Genomic DNA, 25914 nt, shown 5'->3' with positions numbered 1-25914 from the left:
ACTCCAAGCCTAGGGGTCTGGAGAGGGTGACAGAGGGCTTCAGAAACTTCCAGACCCAGAGTGATTCTGTTCAGTGTTGCCTTTGGAGTGAACTTTCTGCTGGGATCTTGGATGGTCACAGGCTGCAGAGAAGGCGGAAGCTATCTCAGCCTTGCTGATACTCCTTTGGTGTGCATGGTGGTTTGTGGGGAGTCCATACTCCACATTAGATACAGTGAGGTTGACTTGGTAGACTGTGAAGCCCTTGTTCCCTACACTCTCCCATTCACATACATAATGGAAAAAGCAAAGGTCTCCTTCTAGGAGTTCCTGATCCAATCGGGTGACAAAAAATAAGAGGAAGGGCCCACATTACCCTTACCTCTAGTCCTGAGCCTCTCCTGTATCCAGCTCAGGTAGGATCTGCTCCAGGAGGTAATCATACATTCTTTCCTCCCTCTTTCTCCCTGCCCTACAGGTTCGGAATAAATTGCCTCATCCAGTTTGAAGACTTTGCCAATGCCAATGCCTTCCGTCTGCTCAACAAATACCGCAACAAGTACTGCATGTTCAACGATGATATCCAAGGTACATTTTCACCCACCTAACAAAGTCATTTGGTAATAACACTTTTTCACAAGGCTCACCCAAATGCCAAAAGGGGGGGCGGGAGGGTAGTTGTCTCATAACTGGTTTGCTGCCAGAAGCTGTTAAAGAAACAATATTAGACTTGGAGTCAACTTCCACTTGGCTGATCCTTAGCTCTGTGACCTTGAACATGTCTCTCCACTTAGCTTAGCTTTGGTGAGCTTAAGCACCAAATGGAAATCATTTCTATTTCAGAGGTAGGTAACAACTGTATGATTTCATATCTATAAGAAATTCTATGTACTCCTGTCAATTTTTAGCTACCTGGACTTGGAAAATCACTTCTCTATAGTTTTTATCACCTGTTTATCACCATAGTTTTTATCACCTGTTCTGAGAGGACAATACCTACATCAGGAAAGCACTATAAAGATTTCAAGACCCGGGGATAGGAGGCTGGAAGCCTCAGTGGGTAAGTGGCATTTGCTGCCCAAGCATGAAGATCTGAGTTTGGATTCCATACTCACACAAAAAGCCTACTGCACATGCCTGTAACCCCAGTGTGACCGATACAGGAGGATCACTGGAGTTTTCTGACTAGCTCCCATTTCAATGAGAGGCCCTGTCTCCATAAAATAAGGCACAAGTGATACCCAATGTCCTCCTCTGCTTCTAGCCATACTGATCAATATGTGCATACATCACACATACATGTACATGCACACAGAGACAGACAGAAACATGCAGAGAGGGAAATCTTATACACAGAAAATATTACTCCATAACTTGTCAGATCGAAATGCCAGTGCTCATAAAAATAGCTTTCTCTATTAAAATTCCATAGCCATAATATCTTGCTTGCAGACTTTCCAAATACAAGGTGCATCCCTGTCAGAGAGTCATGGCAAATCCTTCCCTAAGCTTGGCTGAGAGTTATAAGCTTGAAAGACACTGGCAACCTGAGACACAGAGCATTCCAAAAGTCAATGTAAAGCATCTTTTAACTCCGTGTCACTTGGTCACCTGTTCTAGAGCCTTAAAATCCCCTAAAGGAAGTTGTTTCTTGCTTTGGAGGTTCCTGTATCAGAAGTTGGAACAGAACAGAGGCCTCTCAACAATGCTCTTACTGGCCCAGGAGATCTCATGAGAATGGTTCCTATATTTTTATAAGGCCCAAGGGAAACCTTGATGGCTCCACATATCTTGTTACTTAACAGATGAAGTTTGGTAAGACAAGCCTGTTAAACTGACAGTCCACACCAGATGAAATGGAATGGTCTCATTCTTGAGTAAAAGTTGACTGACATTCTACAGCTGATTCCTCATACACCCAAAATGAAAACAACTCATCAAGACAGGGATATATGAGAGAGAACATAAGCCCATTTTAAAGTTTATTGCTGATTATTTGTGACCTACTAGGCACTATTCTAGGAACTGAACACATCTAATCCTATAAGATACTAGTATCTTGGTCTTTTGAGTGAAGAAACTGAGTCACAAAGAGAATAAGTAACTTGCTTACCCAATCAGTGTCCAATTGAAGGTTAGTTCAGGTATCCACATTTATAACCATTTAAACCATTTACCATACTGCTCAAAGTCTAAAACCATAAAGCCAAGTGCCTCTTTTCTTTTGGTCCATATTATAGGATAACAGGAATGTGATAAATCATTTGGGGGGGGATTTGTTGTGATATAATGCAGTTATAGCACACTGTCAGATAATTGAGTTCAAACGTTATTGCAGGGCCTGGTGATTGGATGACCAGAGAAGGGGTGACCCAGAGAAAAAGCTTAGCTTCTCAGACTGTCTCTCCAGTCCCCTGATGCCCCAGCCTGCAACAGGCATCAGTGGGCTGTTTCAGCCACATCCTGACAAGCCAGGTACTCTCCAGCTTCATAGTGCAGTCCAAGAGGACTAGCTGGAGACAGAAGAGCATTCTCTCACTGCCTGCCAGTCAACTCATAGCCAACCTAACTGGCAAGCGTGTGCCTGTGGCCTTGGAGGAAGCACCTGCTGACTAGCTCCCTTGTAATGCCACTCACACATGAGTCAGCAACAGGACAGTCATGTTCAGAGTCCCCTGGACTGCCAAGTGGAAAGCAAGTCCATATGGTCAGCACACCTGGTACACAGGCTCCAGATGTACAGTCAGACAGATAGACTTATAAACATAAACATGTTATAATATCCTCATAAACATGCACAGGAACACAGCAGGGCCTGGCTGTCCATCCACCTCCATCTCCCCCACACTGATGAATACCAGAATGTTCCTCTAAGGTGGAAACAATGACTCACTTTGTTAGCCATCCCTTTGTGAGAAACTTTACACTCATTTGCTGAAATACATGGGTTGGGGAGCAAGGACCTCTTTCCTGTCCTCCAATGGTCCCTTCAGTTTGTTTGGTTGGTTTTTACGATGAAGTCTTCCAAAGCCAAGACTGATCTAGAACTCCTATTCCTCTCACCTCTGCTTCCCAAGTGCCGCAGGTACAGGAGTGTGCCACCATGTCCAGCTATTTCCCATCACCTTTACCTGAGGAATTCCTTTATCCTTCAAGACTCAGCTCAATGGGTGACCTGCCCAGAAATGGTCTGGTTTGGGTACCCACCCAGGTGCTCTCCTCCATCTTTTCTTACAGTGGTCAATTCTACATCATTATAACAAATACCTGAGAAATACAGCATAAAGAAGGCAAGATTCATTGTTGTTCACTTTTGGAGAGTTTTCAGTTCATGGCCCATTGTTTCTGGGCCCGTGATGAGGATGAGTATCATGGAAGGAGTTGGGGCAGAGCTAGTTGCCTCAGCAACAGAAAGTACTGAGAAAAGAGCAAAAGGGTCTTGGGACCAGATACATTCTTAAGATGCATGCCCCTGACAACCACTTCCTAATTCTCATCATTTCCTAACACCCTAACATTCTGAATTCATCAATGGACTCACTGGTGAAGTCAGAGCCCTCGTGATCCAGACTGGATCTACCAGCAAGGGCCAAGATTTCAACATGTGAGCTTTTGGAAGGTGCATCATATCCAAACAATTTCACTCTAGATGATTCCATTGCATTCTCTGCCTCTCACTAAATGATAACCTTCTGGAGTCAGGAACCATGGCTTACTTATTTTTGATCCCCAGTTCCCAATGCAATGATTGGCACATTGGATGCATGAGGATACATGATAACTACACATATACAAACAGAATTATCATCGTCATACCTGTTCCTGTAGGGATGTCTATTCTGGTCCCTGCCTTGCAGCCTCTCTCTTTCCTGATCATCATACATATGCTCACATACAAATGCACCTCACATGTGCTCATACTCAGATTTTAGACTTGTATACACATGTGTATAATTTCATATGATGAGCAATTTTAAAAAAATAAGTCAATTTGTTTGTTTAAGTTCTGAGTCCTATCTATAGACTCTCTGACAAAGCCAGGTAGAGAGTTTTCAAGTTCTCACAAAAAATTTAAAAAAATGGGAGATAAATTTTCTATTGTTTTCTCAGACATTAACACAAAAGACATGAATTTAGGACTCCCAAGAAGAAATGGGAAACAGAAGAAGAATGACAGGAGTTCTATAAGATCATTGCTGCCTTTGGTGATCACGGCCTAATATGTAGATGTGCCTTATAATTAATCGAAACATGAAGAGGTTGACATGCAGATCTCACAGTCCTGCCCTGCCCAGGCTACCCGCCCCCCATCTCATGAGGAAATGTGTCTAATCATTCCATTCCTGTTCTGGTGTTCTGGACTGAGCTCCTAGTGGGGTTAGTTGAGGCTGAGGTCTACACTGAGTCTCTATATGGTTCTCTGCCTCTGTCCACACAAGCACAAGCTTAAACAGGCATAGTCCACCCTGCATGATGTGGAAATTGTCTCAGAATTTTGCCTTAGAGCCACATACTGAAATAACCAGAACCAAGTGGCCCCCATGAAAATGAGGCTAGAGCCATGCCGCCAGCTTTAAGCATAAGCCCTGCCTCATACCCCCAGTGGAACAGGGAAAGATGGGACCACGGTCCACAGGAGCCCCCAGGCTGAGCTTCCTGTGGGCTCCACTGTGTGTAACATCAAGCACCTTATTTGTACTGTCTGAATCATAGACCCCCTGGGGCCCACAGGGTTGAACTCTGAAGCCAGAGCACAGAAAGACTTCCTTCTGTTTTCATCCTCTGCCCTCACCCCAGCTCTGGCTCATAGGAATCCTTGACCCAGGCCAGACTGGTTCTTGATGAACAGGGCTGCCAATGCACTGACTCATTGCTGGCAGCCTCATCAGGAATTTTGGAACAGGGAGAGGCTCAGGTGACTTTTGTTGTTTCAGCTGGGAACTTCTCTGCTCTTGGGGGAGAAGAGAGAGGCAGAGACGGGGGGATGGTAGTGGGGGTAGTCATGCTGCGGACAGACTAATTTTGACCTTAGGAAGGCTAGCTTGCATGAAAGGAATCAGGTACAGAACACCGCTGACCTAGTGACCTTGGGCCCTGACTTCCATTGCAAGCTAACCACATGGTGTGACTGGAGGACAAAAAAGAATTGGCTCATCAACTCCAGAACACACTCCACCCTACCAAGTTTACCCTTGCCTCTAGTCCTTCTAAATCTTCAAGGACAGACAATCTGACAGGATGCCTGTATGCTATGCCACCCCTTCACAATTTTTGTTTGATTGTTTGTTTGTAAGATAGGGTTTTGTTGTGTAGCCTGGGCTAACCTTGGTCTTGAGGTGATCTTCCTGCCTCCACTGCCTTCCTACTGCTTGGGATCATGAAAGTGCATGTCCCTAAGCCTGGTACTCTTCCTTACTTTGAAGCTTCAGTGTATGAGCCAGGGTAGTTAACAGACATCCATCTGAGTAAGATAGCTCTAGCTCCAAACATTCATTTTTCTGCTCTGTGATTCTATCCAAGTAGTATATGTTCTCCTAGCATTCTTTACTTTTCCTCTGAAATGAATCAGCAACCATGACTAATATTCAGAAAATATCAGAGCAGCCTGTATGCTCTTCTCAAGCCAACACCTACTCCAGTGAGTTGAAACCTTTACAAGTTCATCGCTAAGAATCTGCAGCACTACCCATGTTGCACTAACTGAGGTGTGTGTGTGTGTGTGTGTGTGTGTGTGTGTGTGTGTGTGTGTGGTGTGATGTAGGGTGAACAGGAACAGCCACTCAGCAGAATTCAGTTCATGGAACCTATTACTAATATTTATAATGCATAAATTGGGGAGAAGGAAGGGGTATTGAGACCCCAAACAGAGCACTGATGAAAATGAGGAGTGTGTGAGCACAATGCTACTGAAGCCTGATGAAAAAGGAGACATGGTCGCCATGCTTTTATACACTTTTCTGTGTGCTCTCTGTACCTTTTTAAATGTTATTTTATTTACTATTGTGTGTCTGTTTGTGTGTGTTATGATATGCTCAACTAGAGTGCACAATAGATGTCAGAGGACAACTTTCAGGAATCAGTTCTCCCCTTCAACTGTGGGTTTGGGGAATTGAACTCAGGTCATTAGTCTTGCTCAGTAAGTGCTTTCACCCACTAAGCCAACCCATCATCCCCACAAGTGCCTATTTTTACAGCACTAAACTCACTGGTCTGTGAATTTTCTACTAGTTCCATGATTTGGCATGTGCTGATTCTTCCACCTAGAACTTTATTCTTGCTCTTGGCTAATCTTGTTTGATACTTAAAGTTGCAAGTATGGCCTCCCATGTGATGCTATATCCAGGGCTACACCACAGGCACCTAGGTAGTCCCACTCTTCTCATGACCCAAAACTAGGCAGTAGCTTTAAACTCTGCAGAATGTTCCCAAAGCCATCAATGGGGTACTTGGTCAAGAAATGGAAAACACACAGTGTGGGAGCTGGTCTTTGTGGGCCTTCAAGCAGATCCAGCCAATTTGCCTGGTTCATACCTGAGAGGGGGAGTGTGGATTGAGAAAGGGCAGGTAAAGACACTAAGAAGAAGACAGAGACACAGGATAGAGTCAGGAAGGCAATCCAGTGAATACTGAACATCCCAAGTTTATTCTTCAACATTCTTAAGTACCCCAACCAAAAGGGGGACATGGCAGAAGACTTCCATGTAGAAGGAGCAAACAGACTTTCTTCCCTTAATCCTCCAAGCATTTGGTAACCACACCTGTTATCTGGCCTTCAGGGTCAAGAGTGAACACACCTGAGCCCGAGTCTGTTGTTATTTAGATTAGACATCCGATACCAAAACCAAAACATCCTGCAGTAGCAGCCTTAGACCTTTAGGTCTTTTGACTTACTAAGGACAGTTTTGAACTCTCCAACCTTGAGTCAAGATGAAGTGGAGCCATCTTTATGGGCCCCGACAACATAGCTGAAAGATAACTTCAGTGGGTACAGTTGGCTACAGATGCCACCATATGCCCAGAGACAGAATGACACAATAGCTGAGCTCCAAAAAATTTGTGCAGTTTATTTGTCCTCTTTACAAAACAGCAATGTTACTGAAATTCACCAAGGATTCATTTCCCACCTCACCTACCACACTTCAATGGTCTCAGGCCTTTCCTTGGTCTCCCCCACAACAAAATTCACCACCCTACTCCCAATCTCACTTCTCCTCAGCAACCACAACCTTCCTTTCACCATGTCCTGGGTTCTGAGGCTACTCATTCCTGGGACCAGTCCCAACCTGACTATGTATCTGAAAGTGTTTCCTCATGAACCTCCTTTTCCAGCCGTTGGGCAGCTAAGGACCTACAAAAGCTAAGAAAATGGTAATTAATCCCTCTGGGTCCTTCCAGACTATGGCAGGAGAGGCCCGCTCTGGCCATTGGAACCATTATGAGAGTGAGCTTCTTAATCTTTTCCCACCCACAACCCCTTAGAGGAACTTTTAGAGGGAACTCAGCTAAACTGTTGTAGGACCCTGGATACAAAAGTATATAGAATGAATATTCAAGTCAAACGTTTACTGATAGCAAATCAATATGAAATTTATTTTAAAACAATTCTTTGGTGTGCATATAATTTTCACCTTTTATTAAAGATGAATGCACATTTTCATGCTAACCAGATTGGCACAATTAATTAATTTTAAAATCAAATATAAAAGCAAAAATTAAATCATGACTGAATATTTGATATCTGCAGACTATAAGCCATCTTCAACATTTTTCAGAGTTGGTGAATTATAATTTTAAAATTGTCAGTGCTGAGAACACCACTTCATATAATTATGTAGTACAAAATGGCAGAAGTATGTCTAAGGCTCTATCAGAAATTGTTGGAAATTCTGTCTGATTCCCAAGCCCAAATTCACTGAACAATGATTTATAAAGCTCAAGTCAATAACTCAAAGAGCAATTTAAAAACTGTAAGACCCCCAGAAGCACAGGCCTCCAGGATCTCAGCCCAGGACCGAGGCCACCCCAATCACCATGCGGAGTTGAAGGCTTGATGCAAACTGCATGAAACTTTATTATAGTTGTTTAACGAGCTAACCCCATGTTAGCTCAGGCCTTTCATCCACCCGCCATGGCAGATGGCTAGAAAAGACAGCTCTAACTGGCTGCATAGAGATCTTATAGGGCAGCATAAGGGGAGTATCTAGTGATACACACAGGCTCAGGATTGGTGTACCTCCAGGCTTGGAGGGTTTGCCCCTTGTTGATTGGTCAACTGGTTGTTATGGTCCATAGGCCCTCCCAGGGTGGTTGCTATGCTCTGTGCGTCAGTGCTGTGCACTTGTCCGTAAAGCACTCCCAGAGCCGTAGAGCATACCACCACCAGCTAACTTCTGATTGGTTCCTTGCCATGAGGCAGGCATCTGACTTCCTAGTGACTAAGAGGTCAGACAAACACATGTTCAGCTGTTATGGCTGCCGAAAGGGGCAGGCATCTGACCTTAGTGACTAAGACAAGGTCAGACAAATACCTGTTATGTATTTGGCTGTTATGGCTGCTGAAATGGGGAACTGGTCCCTTCAAAACCATTCAGACATTCTAACAGAGCAGAAATCTTGGTGGGTACAGCAGAGACACTGCAGTTTAGAGCAGACAGCAGTGTCACACCCAAGCCAGGGCAGCTCAGGCAGCCACCGTTGGCATTGCCTGCTAGGATCACAAATGCAGTGCTAAGGATGCATGTTGTATGTTCAGAACCAAGGCTGCAGAGAAGCCCCACAGTGCAAGAGAGCCGAGCACTGCCAGGTCCCCTCAGACCTGTCACGTGCTCGGCTGTGACTTAATTTTTGATTACTGCACTTCAGAAGCTTTTGACTGCTGCTTTGTTTTTCTCAACCTCTACTTCAGTTACATGACCCCACATGGGTTACAACCCACAGTTTAATACCCTGTGCTCTAGGCCAGTCCCTTATGACACAGCACTGTTGAAGCAGTCTCAAAGGCCTTGCCAGGGGTCTGTAAAGAGGAATCAGACTCTACTGAAGTGATGCTGGCAGCTCCTAGAAAACAAGTCTATTCTGTTGCTCTTTCTGCATTCAGTGCTTTTGACAACCGCATGTTGGCCCTCAATGCGTGCAAATGTATAAACGAAGACAGTGGCTGGCTGCTGCGGGAATGGAATTGCTATGGATCATGGCAAAGGTCTGCTTAGCTTTATAGAAGTCATCCAGTCCTCGGAGACCCAGGATTCCACAGCTGCCTCAGCTAGACCTTGACCCAGCCCACCACTCCCTGTCCTTCCAGCTACCATTTATAGACATTGTCACCATTTCCTCTTAAAGTCTGTTTAGCAGAGAAACTGATTCAACTTGGTCAAATGTGATTATTAAAAGGAATATTTTCCGCTTGTTCCTTTGTGCCATTTCCTAGACATACAGCCTCAAGTATTCTGTTTGCAGGAAGTGTAATTATGGAACATTCCCACTGAATAGGAACGTTTGTTTATCTTCCATCACGAATGGGAACAACCAGTTCACATCACTTGTGGGCACAAGCCATATTCTCCCACAGCCCTAGACTCTCAGACTTCTTGGGGGTGATTACCTCCAAAAAACCTAAGCAATTTTCCTCCTCTCCATTTTAAAATTCCAGGCACATGGCCCAACAACTAACCCCCACCTCACCCAACAATGGAAGTTAGAGGTGAAGATGATAACTTGACTTGCCAAGCTCCTTTTTTATAACTGAGAATGATTTCTTTCTCTCTCTTGAGTTCTGATCTGCAATTAGGATAGCCAGCTTGCCCCCCTAGAGGCCATGAGGAAGGAGCTGAAGAGATAGTCAACTGATGTATAGTTCCAGGAGCCAAATTAGGAAAGTCTCGCAAGGAGCATGGGCAGCAGTGCCAACTACCGCTGAGAGGTTGAAGGACAGGAAGCTGAGAACTGACCACTGAACTTGGCAAGGGTGGAACTGCTCAGTGACCTCGACAAGAAGTGGGCCTGTCACCTGTGTAGACTGGATTCCACTGAGATAGAGAAGAAAATAAATGGAGACTGTGGTCACATTCCACTCTTTGAAGGGCTTGTCTGTAAAGGGCAGTAAGAAGTGGGCCTGTAAGGGCAAGACTTTCCTTATAAAAGTTTTACAGTGTGTTTATACACTGATGGGGATGACCCAGCAGAGAGGGGAAAACTGAGGATGAAGAACTGAGGAGGGAATTAGAGAACAAATCTCATGGGTCAATGAGAATGAGGTCCCAGAGCACACAGAGGTGGCATTGACCAGGAGCAAAAGAGACCTCCGTGGTTTCTGCAGGGTGGCAAAGGGTGTGGAATGAGGCAGAGGATTTGGAGACCTGCTGAGAAGATTCCCAGCATCTTGAGAACATTTCATTCTTCTCTATCCATTGAAGTGGAGTCCCTGCATAAGCGCTCCATTCAACTCTCCTGACTGCTTCTATTTCCTGTGAGCCTCATTGTCCTAAGAGAAAGTCAAAAACTAAAAACCTCCATTGAGAAAACACAAAAATACCTGCACCATAGAGCTTTATGAAGATTAAAACGAACAATGCTGATAAGAAAGTAGCACACAGCCAAGTTTACCATAAGACTAACAGAGCTTGGAGGGAGGTTCATTTGCTGCACAAATTTGAAGACCTGAGTTCAAATCCCCAACACTCATGTATAAAGCCAGGAGAGGCTGCTCTTGACATTAACCCCAACACTGGGGGTGGGGGTAAAAGACAGAGATCCTGGGAGTTTGCTGTTGAGCCACCCTTGCTAAAAGAACTTCGTCTCCCAAGGCAGAAAGGTAGAGAGCAACAGAGGAAAACACCTGACACCCTCCACTGGTCTTGCATGCATGTACCACACATGCATTTCCCCATCACACACAGACACACAAAACATAGAGCACAGCACACAACAACAAAGGTGTAATAAGTTAGTGACAGTTGCCTTTGTGTTGTTTTATTGCCGTGTCCACTGTTTTTTGTTCTGACCCCATTCAGCTGAACACTGATGCCAAAGTGCTGGTCCTTCAACCTATACCTTACCACTCACCCCAGAGTTCCCTCCCACAAAGCCAGCACATATGCCTCTCCTGATGCCTCCAGATCTCCAGGAAAGGCTGGGGGCTGCAGACCACACCGAGGTTTCCTGGCTTTTCTACTGGACCCTAGACCAATCCACCCTCTCTTCTATACCAGAGTTCGGCATTCCCTCTGTGCAATTATAGGAGGTCAGATTCAACAGCCTCCATCCAGCTCTACATTCTGAAGATAAATTAGGCTTTTCAACTCTCAGGTTCTAACCTCAAAAGATATTTGATAGCCAAAAAGAGAAAAGCCATCGAAGACCGGCTAGCTCAGGAAACATCCACCATGAGATACCTTTGGCGCCATCTACTGGTGTGTGATTTGCAAACGGCCTCCCTGAAAGCAGTGTGAGTTCGAAGGAGTGGACTGATTTCAAATGACAGAGAGCTGATGCCTGAGTGAGAGAAGCCATCCCACCCTAGCGTTTCATAGGATAAACACATGCAAAATTATTTTTATCTAAAATTCAAACGTTATTAAATGTCCTCCGATTTACCTGTGATTCCATAAGACTGGGCCAACGCTGGAAATGGTGTTCTTTTCTCCTCCTGTACTCTTTCAGTTGCTCTCTAGGGCCTCCTCTTGGCAGATCCTAGGATAGAGCCAGTTGGTGGTTTGCACTTCAGTGTAAGCTCAGAAAGTGCTTGTTAATTGATAGAGTCCAGCCTCTTGCCTACTCGGCATTCTTGCCTTTGTCATTCCACGACTTTGTACTTACAGATGACAAAAGCAACTCTAACAGAAGAGAACTACCTCCAACAAGTGAAGACAGTTTCGTCTTCTCCCCAGAATAAGAAGAGACTAGACGAGTCTTGAAGTTGTTTGTTATTTGCAAGAGAGTTACACTAGCCATCTCTAGGAAGAATGAACTTGCTTTTAAAACCCAGTCACAGTTGAAAACTCTGTTAAAGACTGAAGTATAGAATTAACTTCCAAAAAATTTAGAAAATGATTAAGGGAGGAAGAAGGGAGAGAAAATTAGCTAACGTCTTCCTTTATCTATTGTGATATAACCAAGAAAGAACTATGCATGGCTGCTTGCTGGTTTCTTTGGCCAGTCATAATGAAGGGACTCTGGCCAGCTTGAGCGTGGTAAGCATGGCTGCTAAAAACCATTAGATTACATTCCTAAACCTACCCACAAGGTCTATTCCCTTATCTGTCCACTTCCTCCTTCCTCATGAGGCTGACTATGAAGGTCCAGCTATCCAAATATTGAAGTTCAGCAATCAAAAAGCCCCCTCTGAAGAGGCTACCTTAAATGCCCTCCCCTGATAATGAGATTGATGACTGACTTATATGCCACCTGTTAGCCCTCATCCCGAAGCTGGTAGAAGTAGAAGCCGACAACCACAACTAATCACTGAACTGAACTGGAATCCAGAAGCAGAGAAGGGCGAGTGAAGAGCAAAGGGGTCCAGACCAGGTTGGTGAAACGCAAAGAAACAGCTAACCTGAACATTGGGGAACTCTTGCTCCCCAGACTGATAGCTGGGATAGCAGCATGGGACTGATCCAGACCCCAGGAACATGGGTTTCAGTGAGGAAACCTCGGAAATCTATGGGACTTCCTGTAGTAGTTCAGTACTTATCCCTAGCATAGGTATGGACTTTGGGAGCCCATTCCACATAGAGGAATACTCCCTGAGCCAAGACACATGGGGGTGGGCCTAGGCCGTATCCCAAAGGATACGATAGACTCTGATGACACCCTATGGAAGGCCTCACCATCCAGGAGGAGCAGAAAGGTTGTGATAGGTAGGGTTTTAGTTGAGGAGGGGGGGATTGGTAGGGGAGTACGGGAGGGAGAGGGAACCGGGATTGTCATGTAAAACAATCTTGTTTCTAATTCAAATAAAAAAACTCTGCAAAAAAAAATCTGAAAAAAAAAAAGCCCCCTCTGGCTCACTGGCTCACCTAATTAAAATTAAATATTTCGTTTAACCTTTATAAACCAGTTTTCCTATGTGCCACATCTTTCTCCTCTCTATCCAGAGTCAGTCCTTTGTCCCTTCTGGACAAATTTCCCTGCGCTCTTTCCTTTGTTCCCTTCCCCTTCTCACTAATCCTCTATGTTGTCTCCTTGTCTCTTATTCATGCCCTCTGTGCCTCTGGGACAAATAAATCTCCTTTATGCTAGGAACTTGGTCTTGGGAGTCCTGAGCTGATACTCTTACTTTCATATAATGTCACTGGTGTCCATAAATTTCTTCCTCAACCATTCCCTGTTTTCTTGTCCTCAGGTGGGACTTTATCTGGTCAGGGTTCTTCACCCAGTAAGGTGGCCTTTGTCTTCATTCCTCAAGGTCCAGGATTGTCAATAGCCCTGCCTATCTTTAATTGTCATGCCCATTAATATTTACTAACAAGCATGGGAATATCAATACCCCCAGAGGATGCCCCAGCTCCAGCCATGTTTCTTCTTGGTGTTATCTTCCTGTTGGTTGTAAGGATCGGCTCCCTCAGTCAGAGAACTAAGAGTCTTCTTTGCTTACTGGGTTAGTGCAGAGAAAGTCCCAGGTGGTGATCTCAGTCCCCAGTTCAATAGAAGCCTGTTGTGATTCTTTTTTTTTTTAAGTTAGCACACAAAGCAGTTGATTTCATTACAATGTTTCCATACATATGTGTTGTTACACTTTGTTCTCAATTGTTTCTCTCCCCCATTTCCTTCCCTCCCTCCTGCCATATCTGGTTGGTGCCCAATAGCCCCAGTCTAGTGTTCTATCACTATGAAGAGATACCATGACTATGTGATTCTTTTGTTTGTTTTTAAAGATTGTATTTATTTATTATGTACACAACATTCTGCTTCCATGTATATCTGCACACCAGAAGACGGCACCAGATCTCATAATGGATGGCTGTGAGCCACCATGTGGCTCACATTGCTGGGAATTGAACTCAGGACCTCCGGAAAAGCAGTCAGTGCTCTTAACCTCTGAGCCATCTCTCCAGCCCCTGTTGTGATTCTTAATGGAAGTTTTTCTCTCTTGGGAGTTAAGGCCTTTAACCAGGCGGGGTACAAACTTGAAGTCACAGGAAGCATAAATTCTCTAAGTGAGTTATCTGGTTGGATTGTGAGAGACGCGTGTGTTCTGGCTGGGAGAGAAAGGGCACAATGTATGGTTTGCTGAAATCAGATCATTGGTTGCATATTGTTGCCATGTACAATCTTATAATGTGGTGGGTAAGATAGGCAGCTCATGACACACAATCACTTGGTGTCTCGTGGTCCCATCATGTCTTACTTTTAAACATCTTTATCTCTTAAATGAATAATTCTAGGGATGCCAAGTCCTGTGTGAGACCTGACTGGGATGACAACAGGAATGAATAAGGAATGACAGACACACATATAGAGAAGCTGGGATCAGGTGGACCATATTCACTCTAATGAAGGGCACCAGGACTACATCAGGACTCTGCCTGCTCATTATGTACAGCACAGGAGGAGGGGTTAGCTAGTTTCTGGAGGAGGTCTCCATAGGAAGGAGTCTCAGGCTGTAGACATCTGGGAACAGGAAGCTTCAGTAGATGCTTTCCGTACACTTTCAATAGTCCCACATGGACCAGGGGAAGACTTTGCCCATTCCCATGGATCTAAAGTATTAGGTTCCTTGACATGGCTGTGTCCATGTCAGCAATTCACATTCACTCAGAATTTCATCTACTCTTCTACACTTCCTCTTTTTTTTTGCATCTATTAATTACATCTATCCCATGGCTTCATTTATTAATAATAGTGTTGGGTTTGGGGGTTTTTTTTGTTTTTGTTTTTGTTTTTTTTTTGCCAGCACAGCAGCTACACCTGAATCTACTGCTGTTTCAGCCAGTAATTGCAACTCTACCGTTACTGGTCCCCTTCTCCAGTAACAGCCTGGCAGGACTTTTACCCACCGGATCCACCTCCTGCAGCTGCCACCAAATGCAATTTTTAACTTAATCTTTATCATTCTAGTTACCAATAAAGACTTGGGAGTCAGAGACTGGGCGTGAAAACTTGCTAGCTCAGAGAGGTTGAGGAGCAACTAGCTGATCTCTCTTTGCTAGCATCTCAGAATGAGAGCATCCTTCTGCTTGGCCAAACCAAAAAGACCATCACACTCAAAGTCCTCCCTGCTACTTTCTATGTCTCTCTATCTGTCTTCCAGACTCCCTCTGACTCTCTATGATTACTTTCTGTCAACTAGTTGCTGGCTCCACCTCCTGACCCAAAGTTGATTTTACTTAACACAATGGAAAACTCTCAGTTCACAGTGCGATCAAATACCCACAACATAACAGTAGCAGTGTCTGGCTCTAGCTGGTTGTCTCCCATGGACAAGTAACAATTCCAGGGACTATTTCTCAAACAGTTAATTACAGTAAAAGGGACTAAATGGTATCAATTTGCCCTGAATCCCTTGTGCCTACAGATACGATTTCTTTAAATTTTTGTTTTGTTTTCATTTTATTATGCTCTTTTGTTGTGGGGATTGTTTGTATGCTTAGGGGTGTGATTTTTGGTTGGTTGGTTTGGTTTGGGTTGGGTTTGGGTTTGAGACAGGGTTTCTCTGTGTATCCCTGGTTGTCCTGGAATTCAGGTGGCCTCGAACTCAGAAATCTGCTTCATGAGTGCTGAGATTAAAGGTGTGTGCCATCACCACCTGACAGAGATGGGATTTCTTTTAAGAGTTACGAAAAGTTGCTTCTTCTCCCACAGGTCTTAGGCGTTGGGAACTCTGCCAAGTCTTTACTTGGGGATTGAGGGCTAGAGGCCACAGGTTGATATGGTCCGCTCTGTTGCAGGAACAGCCTCTGTAGCTGTGGCAGGGATCCTGGCTGCTCTGAGAATCACCAAGAACAGGCTCTCCAATCATGTGTTTGTTTTCCAGGGTGCGGGTGAGGTGAGTACCATTAGAAGGAGTCTACTGTGATTGTCATGAGAAGAGTAAGAATGGGTGGAGTAACATTCATAGCGAGAGGTGGACTAGGGTTCCGACAAGAGGAAGCAGCATGAGTGTGTTCTGATCATTGCAGCTTTTTGAGTCTCAGAGTTTGAGTTTCTCAAAGTAAGGATTTAACTGGACTTCCCAGCATTTGTGGGGCTGGGGAAAAGAAGAAGGGTTCATTTTGGTAAAAACATCTGGTATGTGCTGAGTAATTGTGTGCTTTGAGTTTAAATGTGGTCCTCATGCTACCCCCAGGCTGCCATGGGCATCGCCCACCTCCTTGTTATGGCCCTGGAAAAGGAAGGCATACCCAAGGCAGAAGCCATAAGGAAGATCTGGATGGTGGACTCCAGTGGTCTCATTGTCAAGGTACTGTTCAGGTCTAAAAAACTACAAGTTTCCTGACACCTAGAGCTGCCAAGAACTAAACTGAAAGAGGTCTCCAGCCATGCATGGTGCTACATGCTTTTAATCCCAGCACTGGGGAGGCAAAGATAGGTGGATTTCTGAGTTTGGGGCCAGCTTGGCCTATTGAGCAAGTTCCAGGACAGCCAGGGCTGCACAGAGTAACCCTGTCAAAGAAGAAGAGGAGGAGAAGGAAAGAAAGAGAGGGGGGAAGGAGGGAGAAAGAGATGGAGGAAGGAGGGAGGGAGGGAAGAAGGGATGGAGGGGAAAGAAAAGAAAGAGGGAAGGAAGAAAAGAAAAGGAAGGAAGGGAGAAAGAGAAAAGAAAAGGAGGGAAGGAAAGAAGGAAAGACAGAAAGAAGGAAAGAAGGAATGAAGGAACGAAGGAACGAATGAAGGAAGGAAGGGTTCTCCAGAGGGCAGAATACTTAGAATGTAAAGCAAAAGGAAAATTAAATTCCAAAGCAAATGCTTTAGTTGCTGTTATCCAAAAGTTCTGACCATGTGTGTATGTGTTTTGTGTGTGTGGATGGGTAGGTGGGTGGATGTGTGTGGGTATGTGTGTACATGTATGTGTACCTGAATATCCCTTCCAACCTTTTCTCCTGCCTTGAGTTTATCTCAGCCATATTGGATCACAGTCCTCCAAAGACACATGCTCACTCTTCCACAACATTGCACAGCCAGACCCCTGTTGAAAGGGACTTGGGCCTGGTGATGCATCTTCCCATCCCCACATTCCAGAGAATGGTCTCTGAGCAGGTTACCAGACACTGTTAACTTTTTGTTCATTTGCGTATTTTCCAACATCATTTTGTTCACCCCGTTGAGCTGACTGCTAATCAAGGAGCTATTGGCTTGACATCATCCCTCGGGCACTCTGAGGCCAGCTGGAGCCATCAGAAGTGACTGTACTCACTCACCAGCATTTGTGCCCCTGTCACTCCTGGGCTTCCGTTTGAAGAGATGGAAAAAAATCTGGAGCTTGTCAGGCACAGTTGGCATGACCAGTCTATCCTAGACTCAGCTTAGTGAGACGCACAGGAAGACTAGTGGATCCTATTGAATCCGTTTACATTCCCTCTCTGGCACTGAAAGTCTCAAGGCCTATCTTTCTGCAAACCTATAGAATGCACTTTTTGTGACCAGCGGATTCAGTGAGGCTAAGGAATTTCCTAGGAGTCTTTCTGTCCTGTCCCAGTAACCCATGACCCCCAACAGCTAAAAATAAAATAAAAATAAAAGATGATTTGCTGAGTTTTTTTTCTGTGTGGCTCGGGAAATGGCTCAGAAGTTAAGAACACTTGTTTGCTCTTTCAGAGGAACCAGATTGGACTGGACTGGACTGGATTGGATTGGATTGGATTGGATTGGATTGGATTGGATTGGATTGGATTGCATGGTGGCTAACGACTGTTTGTAACTTCAGTTACATAGGACCTGGTGCTCCTGGCCTCCACAGACACTACATGCACATGGAACACAAATGCAAAATACCCACAGAATTAAAATAAAAACATATTTTAAAAGAGAGAAAGAAAGAAAAAGAAAGAAAGGAAGGAAGGAAGGAAGGAAGGAAGGAGGAAGGAAGGAAGGAAGGAAGGAAGGAAGGAAGGAAGGAAGGAAGGAAGAAAATGTATATGTTCCCTTAGGGTCCACTTGGGCCTACTAGAAAATCTGATCAAGGGTCTGGACCTCACTATTCTGAAGACTGAGACTATAAGGCTCAATCAGAAACACCATCAGAATCCTAACACATCAAGGCCCTGCTCAATAGGCCCTCAACACCACAGTTACTCCATCTTCCTTCTTTTCCTACAGGGAAGGAGCCACCTAAACCATGAGAAGGAGATGTTTGCCCAAGACCATCCTGAAGTCAACTCCCTGGAGGAGGTAGTAAGGCTGGTGAAGCCCACAGCAATTATAGGTAGGAAGAAGAAGGGGCCCTACCACCCAGTCCAGCTAACTCTCTTGATTTGCAGATGGATATTCTGAGACTCGGTGGAGAGTCATAAATCACCTATGGAAGCACACCTGTTTCCCCTCTTTGATGCCTGGTCCAATGCCATAAACTTTTGTTGAGTGACTTCTGTAAAGAAACCATAGAAATGAAGGACCAGAGTTGGGGCTTGGTGACACAGAATGATATATACAGTGGGAAAGCACAGTGTTGTGCTTTAGCATGGAGATGAGCACTCCTTCCACACCAAGACTGAGGCCCTGGCACCTGTCCCTGTGGTAGAGGACCATTGTGCTCTCACAAACAGCATTCAGGAATGTCTTCAAGGTACACCATAAAGATCAGAGACCTGAAATGGGCCAGTGGTCTCCCTGGAGGTCATAGCTAACTCAAGCAACAGGATTCTTTTCCCTTCTGCACCCATGGCCCCTATAGCAGATTCCCTCAAGATTCCCAAGTCTGTTATGGGGACCTAGTTCCCTCACCAGTGGCACAAAGAAGAAAAATGGGATGTTTATACAGAGTAGGCATTCCCTACTACCCCCCTTTTCCTCATAGGTGTTGCTGCCATCGCAGGAGCCTTCACCGAGCAGATTCTGAGGGACATGGCCTCCTTCCATGAGCGCCCAATCATCTTTGCCCTGAGCAACCCCACCAGCAAGGCTGAGTGCACAGCTGAGAAGTGCTACCGGGTCACTGAGGTCAGCAGGGAGTCCTTCCTCCCACCAGCTGAGAGAAAGTAGTAACAGTTACTACCAATTACCCTATAAGGGTGACAAAGAGTGCCCCGTCACTGTGAACAAGCAGTGGCTTAGAAAGATGAATCAACTTTCCCACAATCATCAAGCTAATTCAGAATAGAGCTAGCCCTCAAACCTAGATCTAACTCCAAACCAAAGCTCTTCCCATGATACTGGACTACTCAAGGTTGCCCTGAACAGCAGAGCTTTATCCAGAACCCATGGCTTTTATATGCCTTAAGCAAATATCTTGTTTTGGCCCTCCCAGATGTTGGGGGAAGATGCACCATGGCTTCCACAACCAATAACTTGAAGGGAGGCAAGGCTTGTGGTCAAATAAACAAACTATTAATTTGTTTGTCACTATTCTGGACACTTAGGAGAGGGTGGAGATGGGCCCAACATTTATGAGATAAGAATAGACTACCATGACTGATCCAAACCTGTCCCCAAGCTCCAACTCTGCTTTTCTTCCTACATCCAGGGCCGAGCGATCTTTGCCAGTGGAAGTCCTTTTAAGAGTGTGACTCTCGAAGATGGCAGGACATTCATTCCTGGTCAGGGAAACAACGCCTATGTGTTTCCTGGGGTAGCACTGGGTGTCATCGCCGGTGGGATCCGACACATCCCAGATGAGATTTTCCTCCTGACTGCAGAGGTACTGCTGCTTTCCTCTCTAGGATGCTTCTAATAGGGTTCATGGCTCAACACCAAGTCCTTAAACCCAGTGACCCCTGGATTCACCCTCTCTTGTCTCCTACCCACTCACCCCTGACCCTGGCATCAGACCAGAAACAAGGCTAGAAAGGAACCATGAATCAGGAAATGTTTTTGCTTAGATAGCCACCCAGAATGACACCAAGAATGTGGGAGGAGGTTAGGACCCAAGAAGTAAGTAAGGGCCAGAGACTCCTGTGTAATAGGCTGTGACCAACTGAAGGACAGAGTCTTTATCTTCAGGTCACAAGTTTATTCATCTTGGTCTTAGTGATTTCATTCTAGAATTCATGGAACCTCGTGCTGTTTTAAACTTCAGCCAGGCTTAGTACAGAATGAGTCTTTGTTTAAGCTTAAGCATTAGGCTTCCTTAGGGCTATGTGTGGCACAGGTTGCACTGCCTGGCAAGCTTTGGGATAATGAGATGGATTTGTTCTATAAAGGAAGAATCAACATCTCTTTCTCCCTCCCTTCCTCCCTCCCCCTCCCTCTGTCTCTGTCTCTCTCTGTCTCTCTGTCTCTCTCTCTCTGTATCTCTGTCTCTCTCTCTCTTTTTCTAGAATATTGCCCAAGAAGTCTCTGAACAGCACCTGTCCCAGGGGAGACTGTACCCACCACTCAGCACCATCCGAGACGTGTCTCTGAGAATTGCAATCAAAGTAAGGGGCATCCTCCTTGTACCCCTTATAGTAAGGCTTCTCCTATTCCTATGACATCAGGGGGCTAGGCAACCATGGAAACCTGAGCTCCTTGAGCCTTGCTACATGCAACTCACAGACTGGGTGACAAACTCTGGCCTGCTCAGCAGTCTGAGACCCACCCCAAGCACCCACCCAGGCCAGTTCTAGGAAAGTTTCCACATTCCCCCCACAAACATGAGGGAGGAAGATCATCAGAGGCCATGGTCCTGGGAACTGGAATGTGGGTGGAATTTTTTTTTAATGAATCATAGTCACTCATTTATGGGAAAGGTCAGCTTGCACAGCGTCATGGAAAGGATTCAGGCTTTGGAGTCCCCACTCTGGCAATCAACAGAAGAGTTATGGTGACCCCGTAGATTCACTTCCCTCAACCTTAGCTGCTTTTCTGTAGAGGCTAGTAGTTCCTCCCTCCCAAAACTCTGGAAGTTAAAAGCTCCTGCTGGCCAAAGTAGATACTTATTTTCCCCCTTTCTTCCTTTAAGGGGTGATGAGGTGATCAGGTTCACAGAATATCCCAGATTATGAGATTATGCAAAGAAACTGGATTTTCAAAGGAAAACATAATACAATAAAGACCAGTTTCAAACAATTACCCAAGCTGGATAATAGGTACATGATATCCTTTCCATTAGTGTATTTTTTCCTGTATGAATAACAAATAATTTCAGAAATTGGACTGCACAGCAATACATAGCCCCTGTAAATTGTCCAGAGAAGGCACCCTTAAGAAGCAACTATGAATGAAGTCCAACAGTCCATGTTCCGATCCAGCTCACCCAGTCCACTTCCTTCAATGGGGGCTTATTTGTTCACAAGATGGTCATCCAATTCAACCACATCAACCTACATAGGAATGGGTTACACACTGACTGTTACTAATTATAGTCACATCACTCTAGAAGAAAGTTATCACTACTTTGCTTACCAAGCAGTAAGATGAAGTACTCACCAAGTTTATTTATCATTGGCTGGAAACCCACAAGGCATTAGAAGCAGGCATAATAGGCTGTGCCTCTTTCACTTTGGCCCATCCACTGGGTATGAATCCATCTCGAGAGTTCTGGGAGAGAGGAACTACCAGCCCCTTGGGAAAAGAAGCTAGTACTATCTAGAAAGTTTTAATTCTTCCCTTCCAGTGGTGTCATGGGTGACAACTGAGGAGGAATATGACTGGTCCTTTAGGGGATGTTCCTTTGCCCTTGGCTTCCAAGTTGATTGTAAGGCAGATTTTTCCCATAGATCTTCTAGTTTGTCATCCTAACCTGTTTTTCCTAGGTCCTCGACTATGCATATAAAAACAACTTGGCCTCCTACTATCCAGAGCCCAAGGACAAGGAGGCTTTTGTAAGGTCTCTGATCTACACTCCAGACTATGATTCGTTCACACTAGACACCTACAGTTGGCCAAAGGAAGCTATGAGTGTTCAGAAGGTCTGATGCACTCTCTGGGGTGTTTGGGCTGGATGAAGAAATACAATATAAATGTGTTCCAAAATGGCCAGCCTTGTCACCGTGGTTATTTTTGTTTGTCGTTCGCTTTCCTTTGTGTGTTTTGGGGAGATACTAAGGCATACAGTGGATGACAGTTTTGTTCCTGAAGGCCCTGAAAGCTCACTTTCCTACAACCCTTTTCTGAATTCCTTTCCAAATGTTTCTTTTACTGTTAATTGCTATTAACCAAGCCTTGTGGGAAATTCTGCCTAGAATTCCTCCTTTGTAGAACTCAAGGTCTAGATTGGACACAAGTCATTTTTTGTAAGAGAGAAAGTGTTGTGTCCATGGAAAATGATCATTAAAAAAGTCATATTGCTCAAAGAAGAAAGGGCACTTCCCCGGGAGACACAAAAGGAGAGCTGTGTTTGTACTCTGCCCCAAGAGTAAGGGATGGGTTAGTCATAGGCACTCAGAAATATAAGCAGAACCACCTGCTAGAAAATGTGGTCCACCCATCAGGGAGTTAATCCTTTTCAGAAGAATACATTGCCTTCAAGACACAGTAGGGTGTGGGGGCTGAGTGGCTAGAGGCTCATCAAGAATGGTCACTGCCCTTTGGGTTGCTGAGTACTGTACATTATATTTTGTCATTACTAAAAGGAAAAATAGAAAAATAGGGGTGGGGTTAGCATGCCAAAGAATGAGGAAAAAGAAGGAAAGGGAATGAACACCATGGTGAAGGTGTTGATTTCATTTCTAAGGAAGACTTGATTTTTAATGCTCCAAGCTCTGGAATACACTCCCCCTTCCATCCTTCACACTGAAGTAATCGAGCAATTCAAAGTAGCTTTCTTGTAGAAGTGACATCAGTCTGTCCTGGGTGTTTCTGAGGCCAGTTTAGTGAAAACCTTCCCCTCTCCCATTTTCATAAGTGCACACACTGCATGGCAAACAGTAAAGAAAGACTTGGAGCCCCTGCTGTGACCTGTTTGGGATATTGACTTCCAGTCTCCTTGCACTGTATAAACAAAGCATCCTTTGAGACCCACCCCTGTTGCCACCTCAACCAGGATTCCCACTGCATGTAATGAGCCATTTGGCTGTCTCTCCATACAAGCCAGGTGAACTATTAAACTCCATGAAGAGTACTTAGCAGAGTAATAAATCAATCACCTCTTGTTCAGGTCTTACTCTTCCAACTGAATCAGCTTCCTCCATGGTAGTACAACAATATCCTCAGAGTGTAGACCTAAATGTAAAGACTAATGCTACACATTTTAAGAAGAGAATAAAGTGGTAAGTCCCTGTGAAGAGTCACCAGTAAATCTCTAATTACAATCTCATATTTAATGCCTGGGTCCTGCGGAATACAATTTACAGACGATAGAAGAAAGTGGATGTGATTTTCAATTTTCTGAGCTATGGCATCAGCCTCATATGACCACCAATAGCCTGGTTGGACTTCTCATTTCCACAGGAAAAACTATCTGCCTGGACCCAACCTGATCCTTTTTATTCCATGCCCAGAATCAGTAAGTGCACCCAGAGAAGAAAATGGCTGCTTACATCAGAAAGGCTTCCTCCATGCTGGTCCATATCCCTCTCATAGCTCTCACATATCTCTTAATATATGACTTCTGGAATATCTTCATATTTGCTTAGTGGTTGTAGGTAGTGTCTTGGGGTTCCATCACCTACCACATCCCATTTAGAGAAGCAGAAAACTCAAGATATAGATTTTCAAAATTCCACATGTATTCCTAATATCACTGAGTTATGCTCAAAGAATTTGTTATGACTTACTGAAATATATTTAAATTTGCTGGGGAATTATTTTTTGTCAAATGCTATGGTCAAATTTAAGAAAACAGTTCACATCTTCTTAAAAAAGACTATGTACATCGACATGGTTTGATGCAATATTCTTTGTTTGGGGGACTTTTATTTTACTCAGTTCTACATATTAATGACTTTTTATCTACTCAACTTATATCTGAAGATAAATAGTTAAAGCTATGGGAAACTTCAATCATCTTCTTATAGCTTTGACCACATTTACTTTATATATTTTGGACGAGTGTTAGGTACAGGAAGTAGAGAATTGTTAGAACTTATGGTGAACTCAAAACTGTGAAAATTTGTGATTTTATTAATAATGCATCTGTTCTGTTATAATGTCTTGGAAATATCTCTTGCAATTCATTACTTATTCAGATGTTTAAACTCATGTAAGTACCTGGTGTCAGCAAACACTCTCCAGTTATTTCTGACACAGAACTCAAACCATTCTTCCCTACAGTGAAAAATAGCATTGTCTTAACATTAAAACATAGAATCACTTCATCAATTTCATAATAAAATAATTATCAAGAACCCTAATTTAACTCGCATAACTTTAAAAACATAAAATATTGCTAGGTGGTGGTAGCATACACCTTTAATTCCAGCTCTTGGGAAGCAGAGGCAGAGGGATCTCTGTGATTTCGAGGCCAGCCTGGTCTACAGCCAAGAATACAGAGAAACCCTGTGTTGAAAAAAATGTAAAAGATTAAATGTCCAGTTGATTAGCCCTGTTTTGGTTGGAAAAAATTGAGGAAAATATCACACTTTAAGCCAAAGTAATAGGTAGTAAGCAATTTCTAATATTTTGCAAAAAATTAGGAGTTTCATTAATTGGATAACTAAGCACTGTTTTAGCTACAAAGACAATGCATCTCTACATTTTTTATAAAATACCAGGGGCTGGGTAGATGGCTCAGTAAGTCATGTGCTTGTCCTGCAAGCATGAGAACCTGAGTTCAATCTCTAGAGTCTATTTTTTTTAAAAGCTGAGAGTTCTGGGATGCACTTATAATCCCAGCATGGGGGAAGCAGAAAGAGATGATATCTGGGACTCACTGACCAAGTTAGCCTCCAGGTAAGGGTTGAGAGACCCTATTTCAAAACACCAAAGAGGAGAGCAACTGCCATTTGAGGTTAACCTCTGGCATGCGCACACACACATTCACATACACACATACAAAATGCTTACTAAATAAAAACCCTATGTCCTACACAATATTTTCCTTCATAGTCTCTTGAATTCTGTCTCCCACCCTCCTCCTTTAGTTGGTATGCCAAACATAAACAAAAATGGCAAGGTATTTTTATCAGAAGACATTAAACAAACACCGCTTCTGTGCAAATGAATCTCTCTGGGCTTCTACCGAAGCTTACTCTTCAAAATAGGTTTCAAAACAGCATAAAATGAGATTTATGGAACTGCATTAACCACTGTGAAACTTAAAATCTCACAGAAGTAACTGCTGCACAAACTTGATGTATGCCAGCGCATATTCAGGAAGGAGAGCACCGAAGAGCAGGCAAATAACTATATACTCGCAGTGTTTGAAATGACTGAGGAATAAACCACATAAGGTCTGGAATACTGTTTATGGTTTTGTTAGAATTTTAATCCTATATCACTAAAAACAGACAAGTTCTGGGTTGTGTCTTGGCAGCCAGTCTTACTAAATTTCTTACATATTTTGCATGCTATCACGTGCATAGAGAGGTTGCACTTTATCAAGCGTGTAGCTTTTATATTCCCAGAGAAGCATTTTGAGACTCGTTCGATAAGCATGCATTGTTGACAAATATGCACAGTAAATTAGGTCCTATCTCAAGGAAACAGCCCCAAACAGCCATATTTTATTGAACGCTTGTTTTCGTTTCCACTGGGGTCTCTGAAACGCAAGCGCATTTTAGAACAATATTTCTCCAAGTACAAGGTGTTGAAAGCTCCAGGCCACTTTTGTCTTATAAGCCATAGCACATCTTCATTTTTCATCACACTTTCAATTAATTTCAAGGCCCCCCACCTTGCAAGAGCTGAGATTACAGGTGTGCATGGTCATCCATTTTATGCAGTATGGAATGGAAACCCAGGGCTTCCTGTATGCTATGTAAGCAC

General features: G+C 44.0%; 1 protein-coding gene across 2 annotated transcripts in view; it reads left to right on the top strand.

The window, feature by feature from the left end:
• Me3 (malic enzyme 3) overlaps nt 1–25914 on the top strand; it is a 223170-nt gene that overhangs the window by 169643 nt on the left and 27613 nt on the right. The window contains exons 7-14 of one of the 2 annotated variants that reach the window (XM_027407600.2): nt 458–567; nt 15864–15961; nt 16262–16375; nt 18232–18337; nt 18929–19071; nt 19595–19768; nt 20388–20486; nt 21804–22029. In XM_027407600.2, coding sequence (XP_027263401.1) covers nt 458–567; nt 15864–15961; nt 16262–16375; nt 18232–18337; nt 18929–19071; nt 19595–19768; nt 20388–20486; nt 21804–21965 — 1006 coding nt within the window. In that variant the 3' untranslated portion in view covers nt 21966–22029. Of the gene's footprint in view, nt 1–457; nt 568–15863; nt 15962–16261; nt 16376–18231; nt 18338–18928; nt 19072–19594; nt 19769–20387; nt 20487–21803; nt 22030–25914 lie in introns of those variants that run through there. The other variant, XM_035442405.1, reaches the window with a different exon arrangement.

Source organism: Cricetulus griseus, chromosome 3, assembly GCF_003668045.3.
Source record: "Cricetulus griseus strain 17A/GY chromosome 3, alternate assembly CriGri-PICRH-1.0, whole genome shotgun sequence".
Lineage (NCBI taxonomy): Eukaryota > Metazoa > Chordata > Mammalia > Rodentia > Cricetidae > Cricetulus > Cricetulus griseus.
The sequence above is the reverse complement of the archived record's forward strand: the minus strand, read 5'-3'. Positions and strand labels throughout refer to the sequence as shown.